This window comes from Artemia sp. Qi Xiang Cuo, chromosome 20 (genome assembly GCF_049724085.1).
Source record: "Artemia sp. Qi Xiang Cuo chromosome 20, ASM4972408v1, whole genome shotgun sequence".
NCBI classification, from domain to species: Eukaryota; Metazoa; Arthropoda; class Branchiopoda; order Anostraca; family Artemiidae; genus Artemia; species Artemia sp. Qi Xiang Cuo.
Window position 1 is genome coordinate 45,938,162 of NC_142813.1, and position 23,960 is coordinate 45,962,121.

Here is a 23,960-nt window from a genome sequence, read left to right on the forward strand (position 1 = left end):
ATTCTCAGGAGGAAAACATTGACATGTTGCTGATTTTGAACACCCAAATGTAGCCAGTAGGATGAACACACAACAAAACCACCATCAACTCAACCAGAATAACTTGACCACCAAACAACTAAACCACCATCGCCTTAAATACCACATAAGTCAACTACCTTAATTTCAACCACGAAACTACTCAAACCCCACCAACTCGATCACCCAACAACTTAGCAACAATAAACTCAACTACCTTAAATTCAACTATTGCGGCAAAAACTTTCGCTAAACCATCCTTAGCACCAAAAAAAGGGGGCAGAAACAATGTATGTATAAAAAAAGACATTTTTTTATTTTTACTTACTAACTGACGTGCTATTCTGAGCCAGATCTGTTGCAGTTGGAACAGCTTACTAATTATCCAACAATGAATAATACAGCCGTTTTTTCTCAATAATACTTCGTTCTTTTTCAAGCCAAAAAAATAACTAATAAACTGTATTTAAGAAAAATATAAAAACTCAAATCAACCATAACACAAACTTGCTGAAACTTTTATCACCCTCAATGACCATATCCTGCGTTGCCAGAACTAAAGCCATAGGATCCACCTAAAAAAAAATGAATGAATACATTGTGAAAATTATAAGTCTTAAAATCCCTTTTTTTCTGTAAGCAAAATGAAAAGCAAATCCGTAGCTTACGCTGCTTCACTACTAGTTGGGGTAATGCTCCAAAGCTTTGAAAATGGGATACTATTCTTGTATAAAGATAAAGTATCCTTGCGCATCCATGGAAAAATTATCCTAAGAATTGTTTTGCTTCTTTTATAAAAGATAGCAATTCTCTCGAGCCTTTGATGGCGCACTGAAGGTTGAATCGATGTTTCAGATGCTGGATTCCTTAGAGAAAAACGTTCCTGGCCCGTGGCCCATCCTTGCGCAGACGGGAATCAAATCACGGGCCTCGTACTCCCGAGCAGAGCATTAATCCGTACTCTTACCATTGGGTACGTCATTTATACTAAAATTGTAATTAATTTCAACGTTTACTTCTTCTCCGTCTGGTTTGTTTCAAAAATTGAATTTCTGAAAAATGTTGGTTCTAGCCTAGCATACATTTGTTATATACTCAAGCAAATTATATGATGTATAGTGACAAAATTGGGTACTGAAGATATGATTACTGATCCACTTGCATGTGTAATTTAGGGATCGTTGCCTACTCCAGACATTAAGAAGTTGACATATTGCGTGTCAGTAGAACACCCTTTCAAGTTTTAAATTCAGCAAAAACGCAGTAGATCATTTCAAAAATAACAAATATACCAAGGACAGTGTAAAAAAATATTTTAACTTGAATTGGTTACTACGTGGAAACTGACACAACCATGTATATCCTAAAATTTTAGGAATGTCAGGAATTTAGTTTTGATGAAACTAGTTTATTTAGTTAATTCGTTAGTTATTTAGTTAATTAGTTAGTTAATTTAGTTTTAGTTTTAGTTTTAATGGAGTCCTTTAAAAAGGACTCCATATACAGTTGTGTAGTTCGGTAGTAGTGGGTGCCAAATTAAAGAAAATTAAAAGTGGGTGAAATACCAGAAACCATACGCTAAAAATATCCAGCACCAAATAGCTTAAGAAGATTTAACTTTCCTTTGAGATTGTAGTTTTTGGGAAACAAAAGATTGCTAATGTTTAAATTTTTACGGGCTAGAAGTGTCATCAAGATAAATTAATTAGTTTCTCTTATTTAGTTTCACGGTTCAACATGGCAACGCTGAAGAAAATGAGATACTGCCATAAGAAATTTAGATTTTTGAAACAACCAAAAAGTAAATTTTTGAAAATTTCAACTTTGATACATAAATTGACACAAGATGGGGTCAGGAGATTATGTCTTTATTTTAATATCTTGGTACTTTAAGGTACATAATTCTTGAAAGACTGCCACATCCATATATTTGTTATGACGTCAATGTCACCCCTATGACGCCAATGACACATCCATATATTTGTTATGACGTCAATGTCACCCATTGTCATTTCGATGGCTTGATTTTGTCTTTTGTAAAATAAAAAATAAAAATAATAAATGATAGGTTCTATTAGCCAATAGAAATCAAAGGCAAATTAGTATGACCGAGTTAAAACAGAAGGCAAAAGTTTTACGTGCCTCATTGACTTCTGGAAGCTTGTAACACTTACAAAATATGAAAACACAGATTTTATTGTCAAAAAACTTAGCTCTTGGATGGAGTCCAGATCCAACCATGGCCATTATTTCAAACTTCACTTCTAGCACACACAAACTTCTATCTGAATTACTTCTATCAAAACAACTTACCAATAGCGTTTGACTGGGCTGTTGAAGCAGCCGATGCTGCTTTATTGGCAGCTTGTTGGGCTCCAGCCAAATCAGCAAGTGCTGCTTGTTGCTTGTTTGCTAAGGCTTGGGCATTTGCTGCTGCTTGTTGAGCCATCTGATTTTGGATGCCTTGGACATTCAAGACTGCCTGAAGTGTTGCTGCTGCTTGGTTAGCATGAGCCCGTGCTGCAGCAGCAGCTGAAGCAAGAGCTTGGGCTATCTGAATAGCCTGGACTTTTGAAGATTCAGCAGCCTAAAAATAAAAGATTTAAATATATTATTATATAAAATTATCAAGCTCCATTCTGCAGACTCTGCCATATTTCTTTAAAGACCATGGAATAAAAATTCCAGCCGTGATCAGCAAGTTAAATTCAAAGCAGTCATGAAAAGCTGTTGCATCTACCTAAGATATTTGTATAAAGTAAGACTAAGAACTCTTCAGAAAATCCTTATAATCCTTTAGAAAAGCATTAGAATAGGATTTAGAAAAGGATATGTTGAATTTTCTAATAAGCGTTCAACTTTAGCACTGCCGACTCATCAATCGCAAAAATGAGAAGTATGCCTGGGATGGTAAATCCCAAGGATATTAAAGCTGAAGCAGAAAAATAAGAATACTTCACTTCTTCTATAATTATAACAGCTTCCAAAACTTCTATTTCCAAAACTCTACGGATTTTTCTCTCCCCCCCTCCCCATACTTGAGGATATTTAAGAATACAAGTGAAACGATTCGCAACTGCCTATGAAACTGTATTCCACTCTCACCATGGCATAAAAATATATTTTAATAGAATAAAAAACTTCTAGTCTCACTAGCTCACACCGATTAGCAAGAGCCTAGTGGATCAGGATAGATGAATCACACCCTAATAATTAACTCTAACAAGGTTGTAAGAATAATAAGGGTGCTAAAAATTGTAAACTGAAGATGCTTTAGTCCCGAACAGAGTTTGCATCATTCACTCAACTTAGAGTATTACATCGGGGAAAGTGATTTTGTTAATAATTTATCATTTTTATTAATTAGCCTTGCCCTCAGCTTTGCTCCCACTGATTGTGAGCTATCAGATTTCCCTCCTTTATCTCTTCCCTCTCTCTTATAATATACACTAAATTCTTTTTAAGTATCGTTTAAACTAACAGCGGTTAAATCTTTTTATCAAACAGTTCGTGGTAACGAATCGTGGTAACGAAGTGTAAGTAAGGAGCGACCCGGCTCAATGGTAACCGAAACTCTAAAAAACGGGATTTTGATACCAATAGATACATCAAAAGAATCAGATTTTAAATCTGATTTCAAATATATAAGGTTCATTAAGTTTAATCTTACCCATCAAAAGTTACGTGCCTGAGAAAATTTGGCTGATTTTGGAAAAAAGGGAGAAAGACCCCCTAAAAATTATAGAACCTTAATGAAAATCACACCATCATATTCAGCGTATCAGAGAACCCTACTATAGAGGTTTCAAGGTCCTATCTACAAAAAGGTGGAATTTTCCATTTTTTGCCAGAAGAAAGATCACGGATGCGTGTTCATTTGTTTGTTTGTTTGTTTGTTTTTTTTTTTTTTCCCAGGGGTGATCGTATCGAGCCAGTGGTCCTAGAATATCGTGGGAGGGCTCATTGCAACGGAAATTTAAACTTCTAGTGCCCTTTTTTAGTGACCAAAAAAAAATGGAGGGCAACTAGGCCCCCTCCGAAGCTCATTTTTTCCCCAAAGTCACCCGATCAAAAGTTTGAGATAGCCATTTTGTTCAGCATAGTCGAAAATATTATAAAAATGTCTTTTAGGATGACTTGGTCCCCCAAAGTCCCCAGGGTGAGGGCTGATAGTTATGAACTTTACTCAATGTTAACATATAGTTTTGGTTTTTGGGAAGTATACAGTGTTTTTCAGAGGTGATTTTTTCTGGTTGGTGGGGGAAGGAGCGGGGCGGGGGCTATATGGAAGGATCTTTCCATGAAGGAAGTTTTCATGGGGGAAGGGACATTGCTATGAAGGGGGCGCCGGATTTCCCAGCATTATTAAATAAAAATATAAGGAATTAAATAAAAAAAAACAAGTTTTTCAACTGATCAACTGATTGTGATTAAGAGGTCATTTTTAAAGAACTGAAAAAAAAAATTCGAACTATAGTTTAAAGAGCAGGGTATTGACTAGGGGGCGAACCCCCTAATATACGTGTTAAAAATTTATGAATATAGAAGTTCGTTACGTAAGTTAATTCTAAGTTACGTATATTTATTACTAATAAAAACGTTCGTAAATAAAATTAAACAAGTTTCGAGAAAGCCATTTAACCAAATATAATATGCAAATTTTGTTTTAATTATTCATGTACGGTGAGCCAAAATCAAAACCTGCATTAATTCAAAAACGTTCAAAAATTAAATAAAAAAACAAGTTTTTTTAACTGAAAGTAAGGAACAACGTTAAAACTTAAAACGAACAGAAATTATTCCGTATATGAAGGGGCTGTCCCTCCTCAACGCCTCGCTCTTTACGCTAAAGTTTGACTTTCTCACAACTCTTTTTTAAACAATAAAAACACTTTAGCGTAAAGAGCGAGGCGTTGAGGAGGGGACAGCCCCCTTCATATACGGAATAATTTCTGTCGGTTTTAAGTTTTAACGTCGTTCCTTACTTTCAGTGAAAAAAACTTGTTTTTTTTATTTAATATAGAATAAGATTTATTAGGAAATAGATGTTACGAAACTGAACTTGTTTCCCTGCAACTATTTTTATTCCATTTCTGAGCTTACTGAAACTCGATGTGTATTATCTACTATTGATGTCTAAATTTTAACAAAACCTTATTCTTTAATTAAAAAGAAAAATAATAAAAAAATATATATAGAAGGCAACAATACTTACCCGAATATCATCTCAAAAAAGGAGCACAAAACTGGCAACAATAATAATAATATTATTTATTTTCTACCACTAACATGTTAATAAGCTACAAATTGAAGTAACAAAACAGAAGAATAAAGAAAACGCATGCAGAAGACACTTTATGTGGTTTATATAAAGTTTTATATATGCTTTATAAGTTTTGGTGAATTTTGGAAACTTTATATTAAAACATAAAGCGCGCCACACTACCGCCACACTAAAAAATCCCTCTGGTAACGATTCATTCTCAAGTACAATCTTTTCGAAGTTTCACCTTTTACCCCCTCACATGTAGCTTGAATTTCCAACCAAAATCTCTTCTAATGACCTCTTCCCAATTATTTTAGGAACAACCTGGTTTTCGTTTGGCCACAGATAATTGTCCAATAAACATGATCTTCTACAATGTGTCGTCTTTCAACCATAAAAGGTGACTTAGTCATGGTAAAGTTTCTTTCGTTATAGCCCAAGAAAGTGAGATCAAACCGTATTTTTCTTGCAGCGCACTGTTTGATATTCGAACCAGTGCTGCCACCAAGGAATACTTGAAACTGTGAAAAAGTACCAAAAAACCTGTGAAATTTGTCAAAAACCTGTGACCAGGGCTGTAGCCAGAATTTTTGTTTAGGGAGGGGGATGGTTGGTTACAAAAAAAATTTATGAAAGGTTTGACAAATTGGTTTATATGCATTTTTGCTTCGTTTTTATGAGTTGGGCAAAAATTTTGGGGAAGGATCAACCCCCCCTGGATACGGTCTTGCCTGTGGCCACTTTTGAAGCCTGTCACTTATCAAAAGTTTACTTTTGATAAGCAACGTTAAATTTTATAAATTGTATATGCTTGGAATAAGCATAACAAGCCAATTCTTTGCATATTAGTTGTTATAAAAAATTCTTTCTTTAGAGTTTCGGTTACTATTGTAGTTCACCTCTATTGGTATAGTTTTGTGGCGTATTTTTGAAAGCCAATAACTTTACTACTTATCTGTGGAGAGTAAAATAGCCCAGTTTTTTTGAAAACAGCTTAGCTAATACTGAGAAGCAAATCTACACTGACAAGGAAATATAATCTCGAGAGAGACAAATACCTTCGCCTTTTTGAACAGCTACTTTTGGGGAAACATTGTAGCAGCAAAAAGAATAATATTTTTTTAAATATTTACTGCATTATTTACAAATGAAATTCGTTTCTTTGTAATATGATGGTAATGCCTTCCATTATTATGTTACAGTTATATATATATATATATATATATATATATATATATATATATATATATATATATATATATATATATATATATATATATATATATATATATATATATATATATATATATATATATATATATATATATATATATATATATATACAGATTTGTTTTCTCTAAACATGATACGCCCAATCCTTGAGGGGAAATGATGTAATTCATGTTCTTGAAATGTGCTCATAAATATGATATCGCTTATATGAATTTTTTTCCAAAATTAAGGCTCAAATTGAATTTTTTCAAACTTGAGACCTATTTAGATCCTTTTTTCGGGCAAAGAATTTCAGGTTGCCAATTAAAAAAAAATTGAGCCATTTTCCAAAAAAATTATACTTCTGGGGCTATCAAATTGTCTAATTAAATAAATCTAGGGCTATCAAATTGTCCTTCTGAACAGTTAGTAATAGTTCAAAATAACTTGCCAATGCTTTCATATAATTCTGAGACGTTTCAAATTACTCTGACACCATTTTATTTTTTACTTAATAAAGAGATGTTTATGTTTTATCATCAACTGGTCTCCTTTGCGTATCGGCATATCAAAAAATAGTCATTGGGACACATTTCAAATCTTCAAAGTTTAAAGCATTAATTTGAAAAATTCCCTCTTAATTGGTAGTTTTGGAACTGTATTCTAAAAATTGTTAATAAAAATACATTTCGCACCATATAGCATAAACAAATAAAATTTTCAAATTAATTTTTGAGATTAAGAAAAGAAATAATTTATAAGAAACTGTTTGCAGAACTATGTTTGATGAAAAGTTATATACTAAGTCAATGTTCAAGGTTTTGCAGATTTTCTCAAAATTCAGATTTTAAATAATTTTTGAAGTGCTGAATTGATTGAAGATTGACACCCTGATCTTCATCAAGCAGCATATACAATGGTTTGAAGAAACGCCATAAAAACCCGACCGTGGAATGTAGCTAGAACTGTTATTCGAGGGATGGAAGTTACAGATTAAAGAATGAATCTAGTTTATAACTTTATATATATTCGTAGTATATTTTAACGAGTCAAAAATTTTTTTAGGGGGTGGCAAGCAGGGCTTCCACTCTCGAATCTTAAAATTCGGGGACAAGTCTTCAAAATTCGGGGAAAAACAAAATGGAATTTTGTTGCAAAAATTTGAAGCCAAAATGTGTTTTAGCTTCGTTTTCAGGCTCAAGTAGGGCTTGGATCCGCGTAGTAAATCAAGCGTTTTACAAAGTAGGGTTTAGAGCCAGAGCAGTAGATCGGAAATCATAGCTGAAAACACTTATTGCTGATATTGCTGCGAAAACTTCAAATTGTCTAAGAAAAAATAGTGAACACATGTGAACTGTAAATACCAGTAGCAGTTTTTCATTAAGTCATCAATCTCAGTAATTCATTAATAATAATTAAAAACAAATATTGTTTGAGGTTTTATATAGGTAAATTAAACAAACAAAATTCAACCTATAAGTATGGGGCAACATTAAAACTTAAAACAAACAAGAACTAAATGAAATTGGTTTCTCATACTGATTCTAATGTTTTAGATGTTACCCCCCCCCCCCTCCGGAAAATCCCCCCGCGGAAAAAAATCGGGTACTTGTTAAGAATTCAGTAAACACGCGAAGAGCAACATCTAGAATCTAATGAAATCCTAATGAAAAACAGGTTTCCGCTGCCTTGTGAGGTATTGCTCACTCTGTGAAAAATATTTAAACTTTAGTTTTTGGGGTTGAAGGGGCAAAAAAGGTACCTAGTTTAGGTTAGGTTACGTATTTCATATATTCTATGCTTTACCCCCAGCAATGTGAAAATATATAGCCCAAATTTGTTTCTAAACTATTATATTTTTATCATACTTTGTTTTATTTCATTAGCATTAACGAAACTTCACTTATCACATGTTTACTGGATTCTTAACAAGTACCGAAACCTAAAAATACCCCTCCCCCCTCACAAAAATACCCACCGTGGAAAACACAATCGGAAAATACCCCCCCCCCCCCTACAGAAAATACATTTGTTTTATTGTTTGTTTCTGCTATGCTTTCCTTTCCAGTTGTTACCTTATACTTACTATGTAGTCACTGATTAACTTCCACCCCTCCCACCAACCCTGCGGCCATCCATGTTCCAAATATAGTATTTATTGCAGTCTCAATTTTTTATCAGCCCATCTAATGCTGGACATGATAGCTATAGGCTACAAATCATATAAAAGTTACTTATTATTTTTCTTCACAATAACATTATTTGGCATTATTAACCAGCAGTTCGTGATAAATAAGTCCCACAATAATATAAAACTTGACAAGAAAACAATACGAGACTAATAATAAAATTTTTACTTTAAACTGTAATGGAAATTTTCTTATGAATAATATTTTTGGGGTCACTTCCGCTGAAATCCCCTGTTTCCCGACCTTGTACATAGTCTATAGCTAAGTTTTACCTCATTAGGAGGGGGAGGAGGTGGTGCATTTCTTATAGTAAGAATATGGTATTTAGGGATAGTTCTCAAGAAGAAATAATTATACCACAATTTCTTCAAATTAATTTGTTTGTATCCCAGACATACAGGGTTACTAATTGTTCAAGCATTAGAGGGTGTAAAGGTAGGCCTAAATATTTATACAAGTTTCTTGGCTATCCCGAATTTGAGCAGAACATGTTTTCCGTAAAATTTTCTTTGCCCTACTAACAGCTTTGTAAGACCCTAAAAAGATCCTGAAACTGCAATTTAAAATACTCTACCCTCTGAAAATATTACACAGGTGAAAGGACCAAAATAATAAATGTGAGGGGAGTTCTGGGTGAATTGACGAAAAAGGGTGGTGTGACAAAATACAATTCTCAGATAAAAAAAGAAAAGAACTTAAAATTTACACACCGAATTAAAGAACATTTTTAATGTTAAGAATTCCTAGCAAAAAGATCAATTCCTTCAATGTTTTATGCGTTCAATCATTAAGTATTAAACATTAGTGCAGTAAGTCCAAAACCAAAAATAGCAAACGAAAACAAAATTTAAACTTATGATTTCGGCTCCCTCTTTAGAAGTTGAATTTCAAAACCCAAAATCCAGCTGAGTGTTCCGTTTCACAACTTCAAGTATAATTCTTGGCTAATTTTGTCAAGAGTGTCTTGACCACAAATGACATAAATGTAAGAATCTTATAGAATTTGGAATACTGCATTCAAAATGGTTTTATCTAAATCCAGGAAAATAACACTTTTGTGAAAATATGAAGAACCGTCCATACTTAAATTATATCGGCCTGGTTTTTATGCAAAGTACCACAGGAGACGAAAATTAACGAACAAAAGTGTAGAGAAAAATTATGGTATGTAAAGTAATGTTTGCTAGGGATAGTCACTAGGGGTGACACCGTGATTGAATGATTTTCGGGGAAAATTCCGGGGATTGGGGGAACCAAATTTTTTTTCGGGGAGACACATAGATTTTCGAGGAATTCCCCGAAAATTCGGGGATAGTGGAAGCCCTGGTGGCAAGCACGAACTTCCCCCTAAGAATGGGCATGCTTGTTACCATTTGGAGAGCAGGGTTGCCAACTTACACACTTTTCGTGTGAAATTCAACCTTTTTGTTCGCTGCACTCTTTCACTCCACGGACCGGATTTGCACTCTTTTTGCACATTATTTGCCCTTTTATGAAATGATGATAGAAAAAATATTAAGTGAAATAAAAAATTCTAATTAAATTATTTAAGTGCAAAAGATAGAACAGCTGGCCGGTATGATCTCTGTTATCTCTGCCTGGGCCGTCCCCCAGGCGTCTTTCTGGTATTTCAACTACTTACAAATAAGTCGATAAAAGTATAAATAGCAAGTGAAAACGTGGTAGATTCAACATCAAATTTTATAGAAGGAAGTTAAAAGCTGTTGGGCACAACCATTTTTCTTGGAAATTGAAAAGTGAGTATGCCACATTCAGTATGGCGATGGCGAAGCAACAACCAAAACAAACTTTTTCAAAGTCTACTCTCAAACTGATAAAATTCTGCAAAGACTTTAGGCCTATGCACCATTTTAAAGCGCGAATGACCCAATTCTGCTTGGGATAGCCATTTTTTCTGAAATAAAAACTTATCTTACCAGTCACGGATCCAAGAATTTGTTTTGGATGGGACCCATACATTCAAAATGATATAAAAGGATACATTAGGAAAATATAGGGTAGCCTAAAGCTGTAGTTTAGACACTTCTTGCAATCTCGAAAAGACGCCGAGCTGGGGTAATCAGACGTTCAAATGAAAATCAAAGGTCAAAACTATTGGAGCCAATTAAAAATGGCAATGAAAAATGGGTTAATATAATCGCTATATTGAGCAGTTCATATTATTGACTTTTGAATAAAGTGAACATACCACTCTATGCTTTTTGCTCTTTCCAAAAATAATAATCGCTTTTGGCGCAAATTCACTTCACACCACCGCTATATCCAATTTAGGGTATATATTTGAATATTGAGGGGGTGGGGGAACTTGTTTTTTTATTTAATGCTTACAAGGGACTAAGATATTCCATTTCTTACATATATTGTAACTCGTCTGATTGCTAGTTTTAATTATTAATTTATCTATATGAATTAGAACCTACACGAATTTTGTGTGCTATTTTGAAGGATGATAAATCCGTTTTGCTTGTGCCTCCTTAAAGAAACCACTACTGATAAATATAAGCAATCGTGCACAGAGTGTAGGAGCATGGTATATTAATGCCCGTCCTTCTTTTAAAATCACAAGATTGTCGTGATTTTTCCTATGGCTTCTCGTTGTCTGCGTTCTTTTTTTTAATTTGTGCTCTATTTGAAATTTTGGACCGCTCCAAAGTCAATTTCCGTGTACGTTTCTTATCACAAGATTGAACTTCTGCCTGCATATCCTTATAATTGCACACACGAGGAGTTGTCTTCCTTAGACTCTCGTATCCTCCTTGGATTTTTTTTATCCTTTAGGTAGCACATGCTTCTAGTTGTTAAAAGTGTAGTTGTTTACAACTACAATCCTTGTAGCTGTAAAAAGAGCTGGGAGTAAATTGTGATTTATTGTTGTTAGGCGCTGAGAACTATTCTTTGAAGATATAATAAAAAAATTGGTTTATCAACTTTATTATTGTTTATGAAATTCTGTGTAGTTATTGGTAGGCTCCAACTTCTCCTCGATTGACACTGCAAATGCATCAAAATAAAATGTTATGTCACATGTATCATTGAACATTTTTGCAAGCCATTGATGTAGTTTTTCTATAGTAGAAAATTTAAATTTGCAAATCTGTGTTGTTCGGATAATCAACCCAGAAAGACCTTTTTCTCTGATTCACATCTAAAATGCCCCTTTCGCAGAAATCTTGTCTCATTCTTATTTATTCATATTCATTAATGTGCTCAAACTTAATGTACTCAAAACAAAGCAGTACATTCGCCAAACAAACAGCTATCCACTTTCTGGGAATCGCCCAGAAAATTACTCAATTCAAATAAAAATTCGAAATAAATTTTAAATAGCTCTTTTAAAAGTGCTTAAAAAAAATTTAGCGTAAAGAGCAAGGTATTGAAGAGGGGGAGATTCACTCATATACATTATAATTTCTTTTTCGTTTTAAGTTTTAATGTTCCTCCTTACTTTCAGCTGAAAAAAATGATTTTTATTTAGTTTCTGATCGTTTTTTAAATAATGCTGGGAAATCTGACTTCCCCTCAATTAAAAATTCCCTTCCCCCATGAAAGATTCCTCCATGGAAAGATCCTACTAAGTAACCCCTTCCCCTCCCCCCCCAAAAAAAAATACCCTTCCCACCGTAAAAATCGCCCCTGAAAACGTCTCTATCAAATAGTTCGTGGTAACGAACTGTAAGTAAGGAGCGACCCGGCTCAATGGTAACCGAAACTCTAGAAAACGGATTTTTGATACCAATAGATACATCAAAAGAATCAGATTTTAATGCTGATTTCAAATATATAACTTTCATCAAGTTTAGTGCTACCCATCAAAAGTTACGCGCCTGAGAAAATTTGGATGATTTTCAAAAAAGGGGGAAAGACCCCCTAAAAGATATAGAACCTCAATGAAAATCACACTATCATATTCAGCGTATCAGAAAACGCTACTGTATAAGTTTCAAGCTCCTATCTTCATAAATGTGGAATTTTGCATTTTTTGCCAGAAGAAAGATCACGGATGCGTGTTTATTTGTTTTTTTGTTTTTTTTTTCCCAGGGGTGATCGTATCGACCCAGTGGTCCTAGAATATCGTGGGAGGACTCATTGGAACAGAAATTAAAAGTTCTAGTGCTCTTTTTAATTGACCAAAAAAAATGGAGGGCAACTAGGCCCCCTCCCACGCTTATTTCTTTCCCAAAGTCACCCAATCAAAATTTTGAGATAGCCATTTTGTTCAGCATGGTCGAAAATATGATAAATATGTCTTTTATGATGACTTAATCCCCCGAAGTCCCCAGGGGGAGGGCTAAAAGTTATGAACTTTACCCAATGTTAACAGATAGTATTGGTTATTGGGAAGTATACAGAAGTTTTCAGGAGGGTTTTTTTGTGGTCGTGGGAGGGAAGGGTGGGTCGGGGGTTATGTTGGAGGATCTGTCCATGAAGGAATGTTTCATGGGGGAAGGGAAATTTCCATGAAGGGGGCGCCGGACTTGCCAGCATTATTTATTGGTTATTGGGAAATATACAGACATTTTCAGGAAGGATTTTTTTCTGGAGGGGGAGGGGCTTGAGGAGGGGATTACTCTGGAGAATCTTTCCGTGGAGGAGGTTTCTCTGGGGCAAGGGACATTTCTATGAAGGAGGTGGCGGATTTCCAAGCATTATTTAAAAAACGATCAGAAATTAAATAAAAAAAAAAGTTTTTTCAACTGAAAGTAAGAAGCAACATTAGAACTGAAAATAAACAGAAATTAGTATGCTTATGAGGGGGCTCTCTCGCAAGTCAATACCTCGCTATGTACGCTACATTTTTTTTTAGCGCTGTCAAAAGAGCTGTATGTTCTAATTAAACGGCCTTTGTGATTCAGAGGTTTGTGAATCAAATTTTTTTTAAATTTTAACGTAAAGAGCGTGGTATTGACTAAGGGGAGAACACCCTTATATACGTAATAACACATACGTAATAAAAAAAAAACAATAAAAAAACAAGCGATACGGCTCAATAGTAATCGAAAGTTTTAAAAACTTTTAAAAATTTTGATGTCAATAAATGTATCAAAAGAATGTGTTTATAATGCTGATTCTAAATATATAAATTTTATTAAGTTTAGTATTACTCATCAAAGGCTACGAACCTGATAAAATTTACCCGACTTTTTAAAGAGGGAGGAAACATCCCCTACAAGTGAAAGAATTTTAATGAAAATCACACCGTCAGATTCAGCGTATCAGAAAACCCTATTACATAGGTTTCAATCTCATATCTCAAAATCTGCAACTTTGTATTTTTGCCAGAAGAAAAATATACGAATATAGAAGTTAGTTGTAAGTTAATTTGTAAAGACATCCATTTAGCAAAAGAAAAGTAAAATTTTATGCAAATTTTGTTAACTTATTCAATGACGGTTAGCCAAAATAAAAGCTGCATTAACTAAAAAACGATCAGAAATTAAATAAAAAAAAACAAGTTTTCTTTCACTGAAAGTAACGTATGACATTAAAACTTAAAACAACCCGAAATTATTTCGCATACGACACGAGCTGTCCTTTCCTCAACGCCTCGCTCTTTGCGCTAAAGATAGAATCTTTCTCACAGCTCTTGGTTTTAAAACAATAAAAAACTTAAGCGTAAAGAACGAGGCGTTGAGAAGGGGACAGCCCCTTTCATATACGGAATAATTTCTGTTCGTTTTAAGTTTTAATGTCGCTCCTTACTTTCAGTTTAAAAAACTTGTTTTTTTTTATTTAATAAGTATTAGAAATGAAAATAATGTCAGGCTGGTTGATATTATAGGCTATAATACTACTACTATTACTACTAACAACTCACCGCAGCACCACGCCGCCTGAGGCCAACACAGCTTCGCACGCTTCTCCTCCATCCCAATCTATTCAGAGCCTCCCTTTTTACACCCTCCCACGAACTTCCCATTTAATAATGACTGATATCTAAATATTTTCCCAGTTCGTTTTCTTTTGCTTACAATGTGAGTTGGATTAAATATTAAATTTAGTATTTTACGAAGAGTTATTATTTAACATATCCTTAAAAGGAAGTATTCTTTGAAAACCTGTGCTGGAACCAGAAAAATTGATACCAGTACTCTGTGATTTATAAGAAACTTAATAAAAGTCAAGCTATAACTAGTTACGTAACTAGTCTAGCTTGTAGTCAAGCTAGAATATAACTGTTACGACTGCTGTTCAAACAACATCACTTCTTATTAACATACCTGCACTGCAACTGATACTTGAGCAGCAAGTGAAGCTTCAGTTTGGGCGGCAGCCTGGGCAGCTTGTGCTGCCTGAGTAATTTGGGCTGCCTGATTCTGCTTAGCAGCAACTACGGCAGCCGCTTGCTGAGCTGCTTGAACGGCCTGAGCAGCTAGAGAAGCTGTTGCTTGTTGAGCAGCCTGAGCAGCTGCACCCAATTGTGCTTGTTGAGCCGCTTTTGCCTGGTTTGCTGCTTGTTGAGCAATACTTGAGGCACCACCATAACCACCACTGTGAACAGCTAAAAGAAATAATTATGTTTTATATCAGAAAGCCTATACTTCTATCCAAGATGAAAAATGACAGGACTATGTTTGATAAATGCACGGTATAAGAACATTGTCGAAGCCTTTTTTTTGCTTCCCTTCCATGTTTACTGTAATTTGTCTATTTATTGAACCTTTCCTTTTTGCACTTATGAATTCTGGTGTTTTCGTCATTATGACTTACAACCTTCAACCAAGCGCAATGAAAACTCTCACACCAATTTCCCAACAAATGGAAAGGTATTTAAATAGCTCTCAAAAAGTACATACTTCCGTGGTGTACCCAGAAACTACCCAAAAGAAACACAGTGTACCCAGAAGAAACCCAGAAACCCTGGGGGGGAAGCTAAGCCCCATTATATTTCAAAAAAGGGCTTACTAACTTTAAGAAAAATCTTTCAAGCAAAAGAGAAACCGAAATTATAAAATTACATAAATATGCATTCTATAGTAGCAAATTAACAGTTTTTCCTAATGAATTTACCATAAAATCATATAATTAATAAAATTTATCAAAACACCAAGTTTTCTGTAATATTTATGACATAGTTTTTCTAAAAGAAGTCTCTTAGAAGGAGGGTCAATCTCCAGCATGCCCTTATGCGGGACAGTAAAGAAAGTACACATAAATCATGAAGAATCGTCTATTAAAAGAAATTACATGAAATATTTAGACGATTGTTAAATAGTAAGAATTCCTTTGGGAAGATCCGGTGCAAGATTTATTGACGTTTACTTATCTGATTAAGTACGAGAACGTTCATTGGTATAACTTTTTCAACTTTAGCAAGATTTTCTTACCAATATATATGGATTCTTTGGAGAGGATCACTGGATCTAGATTCAGATTATTGTGGCACAAACTCTGGATATCCCACTAATAATTGTGGTGTCATGAAGTATCTAGAATCTGGAAGTCTAGATACAGGAAGTCTGCAATATCTAGAATCTGGATGTCATGAAGTATCTACATCCGTGCAGTGGTACTGCTAGAATTGGGTCTTCCATCTTTTTTTATTATTATTTTGCATTTATGAGTTTGTATACAAGTAAGTAAAACTGTACAAAAGAAATATGCATTAATGATGCCCCCCCCCTCTATCTTAATGATCGTACAGACAACTGGCGCTTCTGTAGGCTACTATAATCTTAAACTAATGCCAGGCTGTTGGATCAAGTTCAATCTAGGCATTAAGGACTTAGAGTACCAAAGACATCAACATAAACACAGTTTCCACCTCTGGACCATCTTAGGTCTATTCATACCTGAAAACTCCGATTTTATAAGTTCTTACATTTTAAATTACGTTTAAAATCATTATAAATGAAAACAAAACAAAATTATTATAATATTTTTGTAAATGCAATTAAAAGATTTGTTTAAATAATGAACCTTTTAGGACAATTTTCATCTGCGTTGCGACATTGAACCGTGAAAATAATTTCGAAAACGAAAAAAAGTAACTTAGTACCTGGTGCAGAAGCTCCATAGCCAATAGAGTTGCCTCCGAATCCACGTTTGTCCTGCAAATTAAATTATTTTCAGGGTGTTGCTTTAAGGTGGTTTAAATCTGGTGCAAGCCCAAGCGAATATGACTTATTCAATACTATAATCAAATGGTAACTCAATTTACCCTTCTTTGGTAAGAAACTATTGATTCCAGAACTGATGGCTATTAACCTAATTTTATGTTAAAAATTAATTCAATTATTAACTAATAATTAATCCATTTCATGCTAAAAAAATTATAGCCAACACTAGCTGGGTTTGTTTCTGCCAACTCGGCAGTAAAAATCAAATTTGACTAATGATTTTACGAAAATGGCAATTAAGTATGCGTCAATTCAACTTGAGAAAAACAACTCTGTAAAATGAGCCAAAGAGAGCTAATTTTAGCTAATGATTTTTGCTGTTTAGGCCATCATTATCAAGTGCAATGGGAAGATCCTGACCACCATTACACTTCCTGGCTGAAGGGTCATGAAACGGAGATCAGCACCGCCAGTAAGGACTGTGAAATCCAATCTTACTGCTAATGTATGATCAAGCTAGCATGATCAAGTACAATGGGGAGATCCAACCCCTAATTACGCTTCCTGGCTGAAGGGCCATGAAATGGAGATCAGCACCGCCGGTATGGACTGTAAATCGAATGCTGTTTTCTTTACCTTCTTCTTTAGTATAATCAAAGATAAAGCGGCAACTGCTAATGCTATAGAAGCACTGGCCTCTTGGGTAGAATTTCTTTCAGCCAAACTAGCCTTCTAACTACTGCAAGTGAAATCGTACCTGTACAAAATTCTAACGTAAACAAGCTATAAGCAAGCCGTTGAAGCAGAAAAGGGCTAAAGGCTAGATTCATGCTTATTGGTGTCTTTTATTCTATTCTTCCGTAACAAAATTCCTTTCTAAATATAAAGCATGACTCCAGGTTAACGGTGAAATCTGACCGCGATATTTTGCAAAATCTGGCCTCTATTGAATTCGTAAATGAATTTACTGAAAACCCGGAATACTACATAGAACATAAACGAAGTAATAAAATAAAAAATAATAAAGACAAGGCAAACACAATCTAATACACATATTTCATAACAAATGTAACAATATTACCCACACAGCTTTTGAGGAATGGAAAGCATCGAAATAAAAAAATACATCATAACGTAACAATTATGATACATTATCATAACCAATACATAAATATGGGAAAACTATAGGTCGATTCTACGGTGCACGGGTCGGGCCTCTTTAGATCTAGTCTCGGCAGCAACCTCAGATAAAATGTATCTAATATCATATACTTTTTGTCTTTGGTAATAACCTGCCATTTCAGTACCAAAGAAATTTAAAGGTACATAAAATCAGGTATTCTGATCACTAATTTCGGTGGCAACGAAAATCAATAAAATAATGTAGATAGAATGACGGCGCATCCGGTGGGTGCCGATAGAGTCATCACTTGAAAAAACCGTTTTGCCAGGGAAACATGTCAATAACACAGATCGAAGAAAACAAGGAACAAATTTTGTTTAGGTAAATGCTCCACCCCTCCCTCCAAGATCCCTCAAATACCATAAGAGTAAAATATTGCTGTTTTGTACAAAATATCTGTGATTCCTTTAACCGAGGAAAAATATTTCACCCTACCCCTCAGAACGTAATTTAAATAAAAAACAATGCAAGAACTGGTGTCAAATATATAAAATTTCCTTGGATATCTGTATTAGCCAGCTGGTCCTAAAATTAATAAACTGCTACCCTTATTTTAGATCCTGAAGAACACTAGCCTGGTGCTGCAGACCCCTTTTTAATAGAACCGAGAAATGTTCCACACCCAAGTTTCATTACTAGCAAAAAACCATTTTGCTAAGGAAATATAAGTTAATAATACAGATCGAAGAAAACAGGGAACAAATTTCGTTTAGGTTTGTCCTCCACCCCTCTCTCCCCAAGAGCCAGAAACGTAAAACCATAAGAATAAAGCACTGGTGTGTTGCACAAAGTATCTGTGGTTTTTTAACCGAGGAAAATTACTGGAAAATAATTCACCCTACTCCTCAGAACCCAGTTAAAATGCTATGCTGAATTGAAATGCAATGAAAAGACGTGCAAGTGTGTCGGTTGGTTCAGGGTTTGTTCAAGGTTTAATGTGAAAAACCTTGGGTTCAAATCCCATAACATTAGCAATTTTTTAAGCAATCTTTTTTAATTACTAATCAATATTACTGCTGCTAATACTGATAACAAATTTGACTTACTATTGTTTTGCTTGCTGACTTGACATCATCGGTTGCAGTGGAATTATCAACAGCAGCAATGCAGGCAACTAAAATAAAATCAGATGTCATGTTAAGTTCAGAAAGCCAAATTCTTATGGAAAATGATAAACCTTGTCAAGCAAATGACCAAGCAGTGCTGTCGTATGAAATCTAGCCGGTGTTTTTGAGTGAAAGCGAAATACTGTCATGGTAAGTTAAGAAATTTCAAAAATAGTCCCAAATTCTAAAGCCAACTTTGACAGAAAATGTAAAATCTTGTCACGTGGAAAGGATTAGATGACGGTGTCAAATGAAATCTGTCAAGTATACGTGTTAGAAGCAAAATATCATAGGTTTCTATAAAAAGTAAAGAATTTTAATATCCAAAGAATTTTATCATTTTCACAATGATTAAAGAGAAAAATTTAGTTATTTCAAAGCAAATTTTCAAAGCCAGAGAAATGAATTTTTCAACTAAAATCTAAAAAAAACGCAACAGAATGTTTGCAATAGCAAGGCATTTTTCCATTGGGTGGGTGTTGTGAAAGCAAAATTTGACGTCTAGATCGAAGTTTTTGTTATTATAAAATAAACAAAATTACACTGAAATTAGGAGAAAGAAGGAAAAAAAGAACAGTTAATTGGTATTGATGAAATTTAACTTATTAAAAGTTAGTTTTAACGGTCAGAAAACTACTCTTGCTGACTGTAAGATTTAGCTAATACCAAACCAATTCATAAGGAAATCCAGATAGATTCTTAAGCTACCCGATGTCAACATTCAATCTAGAGTTATTTGAAGTTTTTGCGATTTACTTTTGAGTCCACATAAGTTTGTTCTTGGACTGCATATAACAATGAAGAAGAAGCTAAGAATAGCAAATTAGAAACCTTCACCATATGGTGACAATTTTCTATCTAAGTTAGTTAGAATTAACCAATTAAATAAATTTTTTCATGAATGGGTTCAATATTAGCTAAGAGTCCGTTTCAGATGGCAGTTATTTATTACTATTTGCGTTCCAAATATCAGGTAATAGAAATACTGGTCAGTTCTTTGCATTATAGATTTGAACACAACAAAAAATTAACACCATTTTCTTATTATAAGCATATAAGGGGTAAATTTTCAAGTAATAAGTAATGTTAGGATGAAGGTAACAACAACTAACTAATCATAAATATAATTAATGGTAATTGGTTCCTGGAATGTACTTCATAATCGCAAATTGGCCTCAAAATAAATGGAACTGCAGCCTTACAATTTTATCCTGCAGCAAACTGTTTCTAATTTAATACCCAACCCCTGATTTTGGTATTTTCAAAATCCGCACACATAATTGCGAAGAGTTGTATCCACCTGATTGGCTCATCTCTGCTGATCGGCTCATCCTAATTGGGTCATCCTATAGATTTTTTAAGCCAATAAAAGGAACCCATATCCTTAAAATAACGAGGGTTTTACCAGCAGTCCCCTCCCTCTTGTTTCACTGTGGGTACACTATCTTAAGCTCCGCTGAATCAACACAAAATCAAGTGAATTTTAAAACCGTTCAAAGTCCTGTATATCGTTTTAGCCAGTCATTTGAATGCAGTCAAGGCCGTATCCAGGTGTGGAGGGGGGTTAAGGGATATGAACCCCCCTACCCTCCAACTGAAATGTTTGTCCGACTCGTAAAAACGTCACAAAAATGAATAAAAATAAATTTTTGATGCGTTTTTTACAGTTTCTTTGTACTCCCCCCCTCCCAAAAAAAATCATTTTGTAAAAAAAAACCGAAATACAAAATCCTGGATATGGCCCTGAATGCATTACATAGACTTAGAATATAAAGAGTGGCACGCATTATTAATTGTTTAACCAAGATCTGATTTTTAATTTGATTATACTATCAATTCCTTGTTGAACATAGCCTGGTTTAGTCACATGAGTTCTATGCGAATTGAAACTTAGTGAGGCGAATGAAAAAATTATTTGTTTATTGCTCGCTTGGGTATTTTGGTTTGATTTTGTTCATTTATCTGATTTCAGTTTCTCAATCATAATAAAACGCAAAAATTCACGTAATATAATTAAAAACAACACTACTTACTCAATGCAAGTCCAACAATCAAAGTTTTCATCATGGTCAGTAGATTTCAATACCTAAAAAAAATATTTCAAGAAAAAAAACGAAGAATATTAACAATATAAGGGATAGAATATAAAGAATATATTATAATATAAAGAATATAAATAAAGGATATAAACAAATGAATATTATAATTTGAAAGCTCGTTGCAGGTAAGTGCGTAGACATTTAACTGTCGGAGTACCGAATTTTTGAAGCTCAAGTTTCGAAAAAAAGATAAAGAGAAGTCAGAGTAAAAACACTAGCGTTAACTAAGAAAAGTAAAATTTGCCCTTGTTTTGAAAATCTTGGCTGCAAGAATTGTAATATTTTAAGAAAATCATTAATAACATGCAGTTATAGGAGGATGCTTCTAAGAATGAGTGCAATGAGGGGGTCGTACCTTCAAAAAACCTTATTATTCCAACTAGAAAAATTCTCAAATGTGGCTGTGAAACTGTGTTCTGACAGAACACTATTTCTTACCTCCCCCTATATATCTGTATGCCCATCCTAGGATAATAATATTTGATATCCAAAGAGCACCGACGAGACATCAACAGGACTGCAAATGTGCCTGGAGCTTCAGTGATCTGAAGTACTGCGTACATTTGACTTAGCATTTTCAGAGAGTTCAAACCTATAAAACTATTAAACAGTTTTTCAAAACCGGTGTGTCATTTAGAATATAGCCTAGAGACTTTGTCGGGGGAGGAAACTGTTATGATATATTTAGTACCCTGCCTTCCCGTAGAATTTAAACCTCATAGAAAGAATATCAATAGGACAGGAAACAGATTCTTAGAAGGACTAGTACCTCTTCCAAATTGTCTAGCTGGTACCAGTAATGCAAAATTATAGTAAAGAGTTTCGAAGGAGCCAGTCCCTAATAGCAACGGACTGCAACACGAAGCCACCTCCTCCATCCCAATTACGCAAACTCCTCCTTCATCTCAATTTATTTAAAGTCTCCCTCTAGAAATCCTCTCAAGAAGTTCTCATCTCCCTTAAATCTTTCCTTAGGTCACCCCTATTCGAGGGCAACCTGCTTTTCGTTTGACCCTAGATGGTTGGTCAACAAGGACGATATTTGGCGATCTAATATCGTTCTTCCGCAGAACGTGTCTTACTCATCTTAAAACCTTCTCTCGTTATAATCCTAGAATAGGATTGAACAATGGGATTGAATAATAATATAAAATATAATAATAAAAGTGGGATTGAATAAAAATATTTTGCCCCCTAGACTCCTCTTAGGTCTCTTCATATGTGAAAACCGCGATTTTCTAACTTCTATCTTTTGGTTGTCACATAGTTTTAAGTGTTAAGAGGAGTAATATGTTTTCGTCGGTGTTGCCACGTTGAACCGAGAAATCAATAAGCAAAACTAAAAAGGTAAATTTGACAACACTTTCCATATGTAAAAGTTCAAACGTTAACAACTTGTTGCTTTCCACAGACAATCACATCTTCAAAGAAAAGTTACATCTTCTGAAGCCGTTTGGTGTCATATGTTTTTACCTTTCTTTTTTCTAATTTTTTACCCGCGTTTTTATTTTAAGTTTGGCCCCCGCTATTACCAAAAACGGGATAAATGCATTTGGAGGACTTTTTCATTGAGAAATTGAATTTAGCAGCTTTTTTCTTAATTTCTTAGGTACTTTTGTCTTATAGCCACCACACTCAAGATCTTGCATCGCGGACATGAGACAATAACTGGTTTTCACGGTCTTTATGCCAGATGATATTAGCTTCGGCTCGACGGGAAACTACACTGTAGCTATATTTTAATTAAATATTTACTTGGTATTTTTCTTAGGTTAGTTTAGGTTATGTATTTAATATAATGCGGTCTGGGTGGCCCCTCCCATAACTTTTTGTTGTAATTTTCTAATTTTGTTGATAAAGTATTACATTTTCATTATATTTTGTTTTATTTCATTAGCATTAGCCAAACTTCACTCATCGACAGAACTTGAGCGTGGTGGCTATAAGACAAAAGTTACCATTTTTTAATATCCATGTGGTTTTGTATGTTCATACTAGACCAATACAAACAGTAAAATTTGATTTTCATTGTCCTTAGTACTTTAGTTTTTGAATTATTTAGTTAAACAGATTTAAAAAAATGTGTTCTATTCATTTATATATTCTTAATCAATCGATACATTCTTATCTTAATTGACTTTTAATCAGTTCTAAATTCTATTTTAAACCCGTAGAGCGATTAATACTAAAAGATGAGCATTATTTACTAAAGTTTTTTAGTAATAATACTAAAAATAGCAACTAAAACACTCCGAGTTATTGATTATTATTAATACTAGAAGTTTTGCTAGTTTTTCTCAATATTGTTTGCTAGTTTTTTTTTTGCACTTACCAAGCTTTCTAATAAAATGGATATAATGTACTATCCTTTCGCAGCAAGACCAAACACCAAAATATCCTAAATAGCTTTAGAACCTTTGAAAGCTTGAAATTCGAATGATTTAGTTAAACAGATTCAACGAAATAAGTACTAAGTCAAATTGATTACTGGAATAAACTCGAGGAACAAAAACTTTTCTTTTCTCTTTCATACAACAATTTCATGCCCCTGGTTAATAACAAAAGATAAAATCATTAAATCAAATAACAATGAAAAAGGACATTTTGTCCGTATTAAAAAGAATAAGCGCTACCCTTGAAATTTAAATATAGTTTTTAAATTTCCAACGGTGCATTATTGGTAATACTTAAATCATTTTCTTAATTTTGTCACTAGTTGTGTTTTGATGAAAAAAAAAGACCTCGCAACGGGGTTTTTTGAAAAAAAACCAGGGTTCGAATAATAATGTAAGAAATATTTCATGGCCAT

At 34.1% G+C, this 23,960-nt stretch overlaps 1 protein-coding gene across 1 annotated transcript; it reads right to left on the reverse strand.

Annotated features, from left to right (window-relative positions):
- Window positions 1-464: 464 nt before the first annotated feature.
- Window positions 465-23,619, reverse strand: LOC148940275 (uncharacterized). Its single transcript, XM_089106006.1, has 7 exons — window positions 23,484-23,619; window positions 21,086-21,138; window positions 18,993-19,060; window positions 16,703-16,754; window positions 14,925-15,205; window positions 2,332-2,605; window positions 465-593 (listed from the first exon to the last, which is right to left on the reverse strand). Exons 2-7 carry the CDS (start codon window positions 21,117-21,119, stop codon window positions 547-549), a joined length of 756 nt encoding a protein of 251 aa, XP_088962132.1. The 5' UTR covers window positions 21,120-21,138; window positions 23,484-23,619; the 3' UTR covers window positions 465-546.
- Window positions 23,620-23,960: the final 341 nt, after the last annotated feature.

What these genes read in the sequence shown, in the direction of transcription:
- LOC148940275 (XM_089106006.1), bottom strand. Translation starts at nt 21,119, where the DNA reads ATGATGAAAACTTTGATTGTTGGACTTGCATTGA. An exon ending in GATTGTTGGACTTGCATTGA is followed by an intron (nt 19,061 to 21,085) that starts GTAAGTAGTGTT and finishes ATTTTATTTTAG; the next exon opens with TTGCCTGCATTGCTGCTGTT. An exon ending in AGTCAGCAAGCAAAACAATA is followed by an intron (nt 16,755 to 18,992) that starts GTAAGTCAAATT and finishes TTTAATTTGCAG; the next exon opens with GACAAACGTGGATTCGGAGG.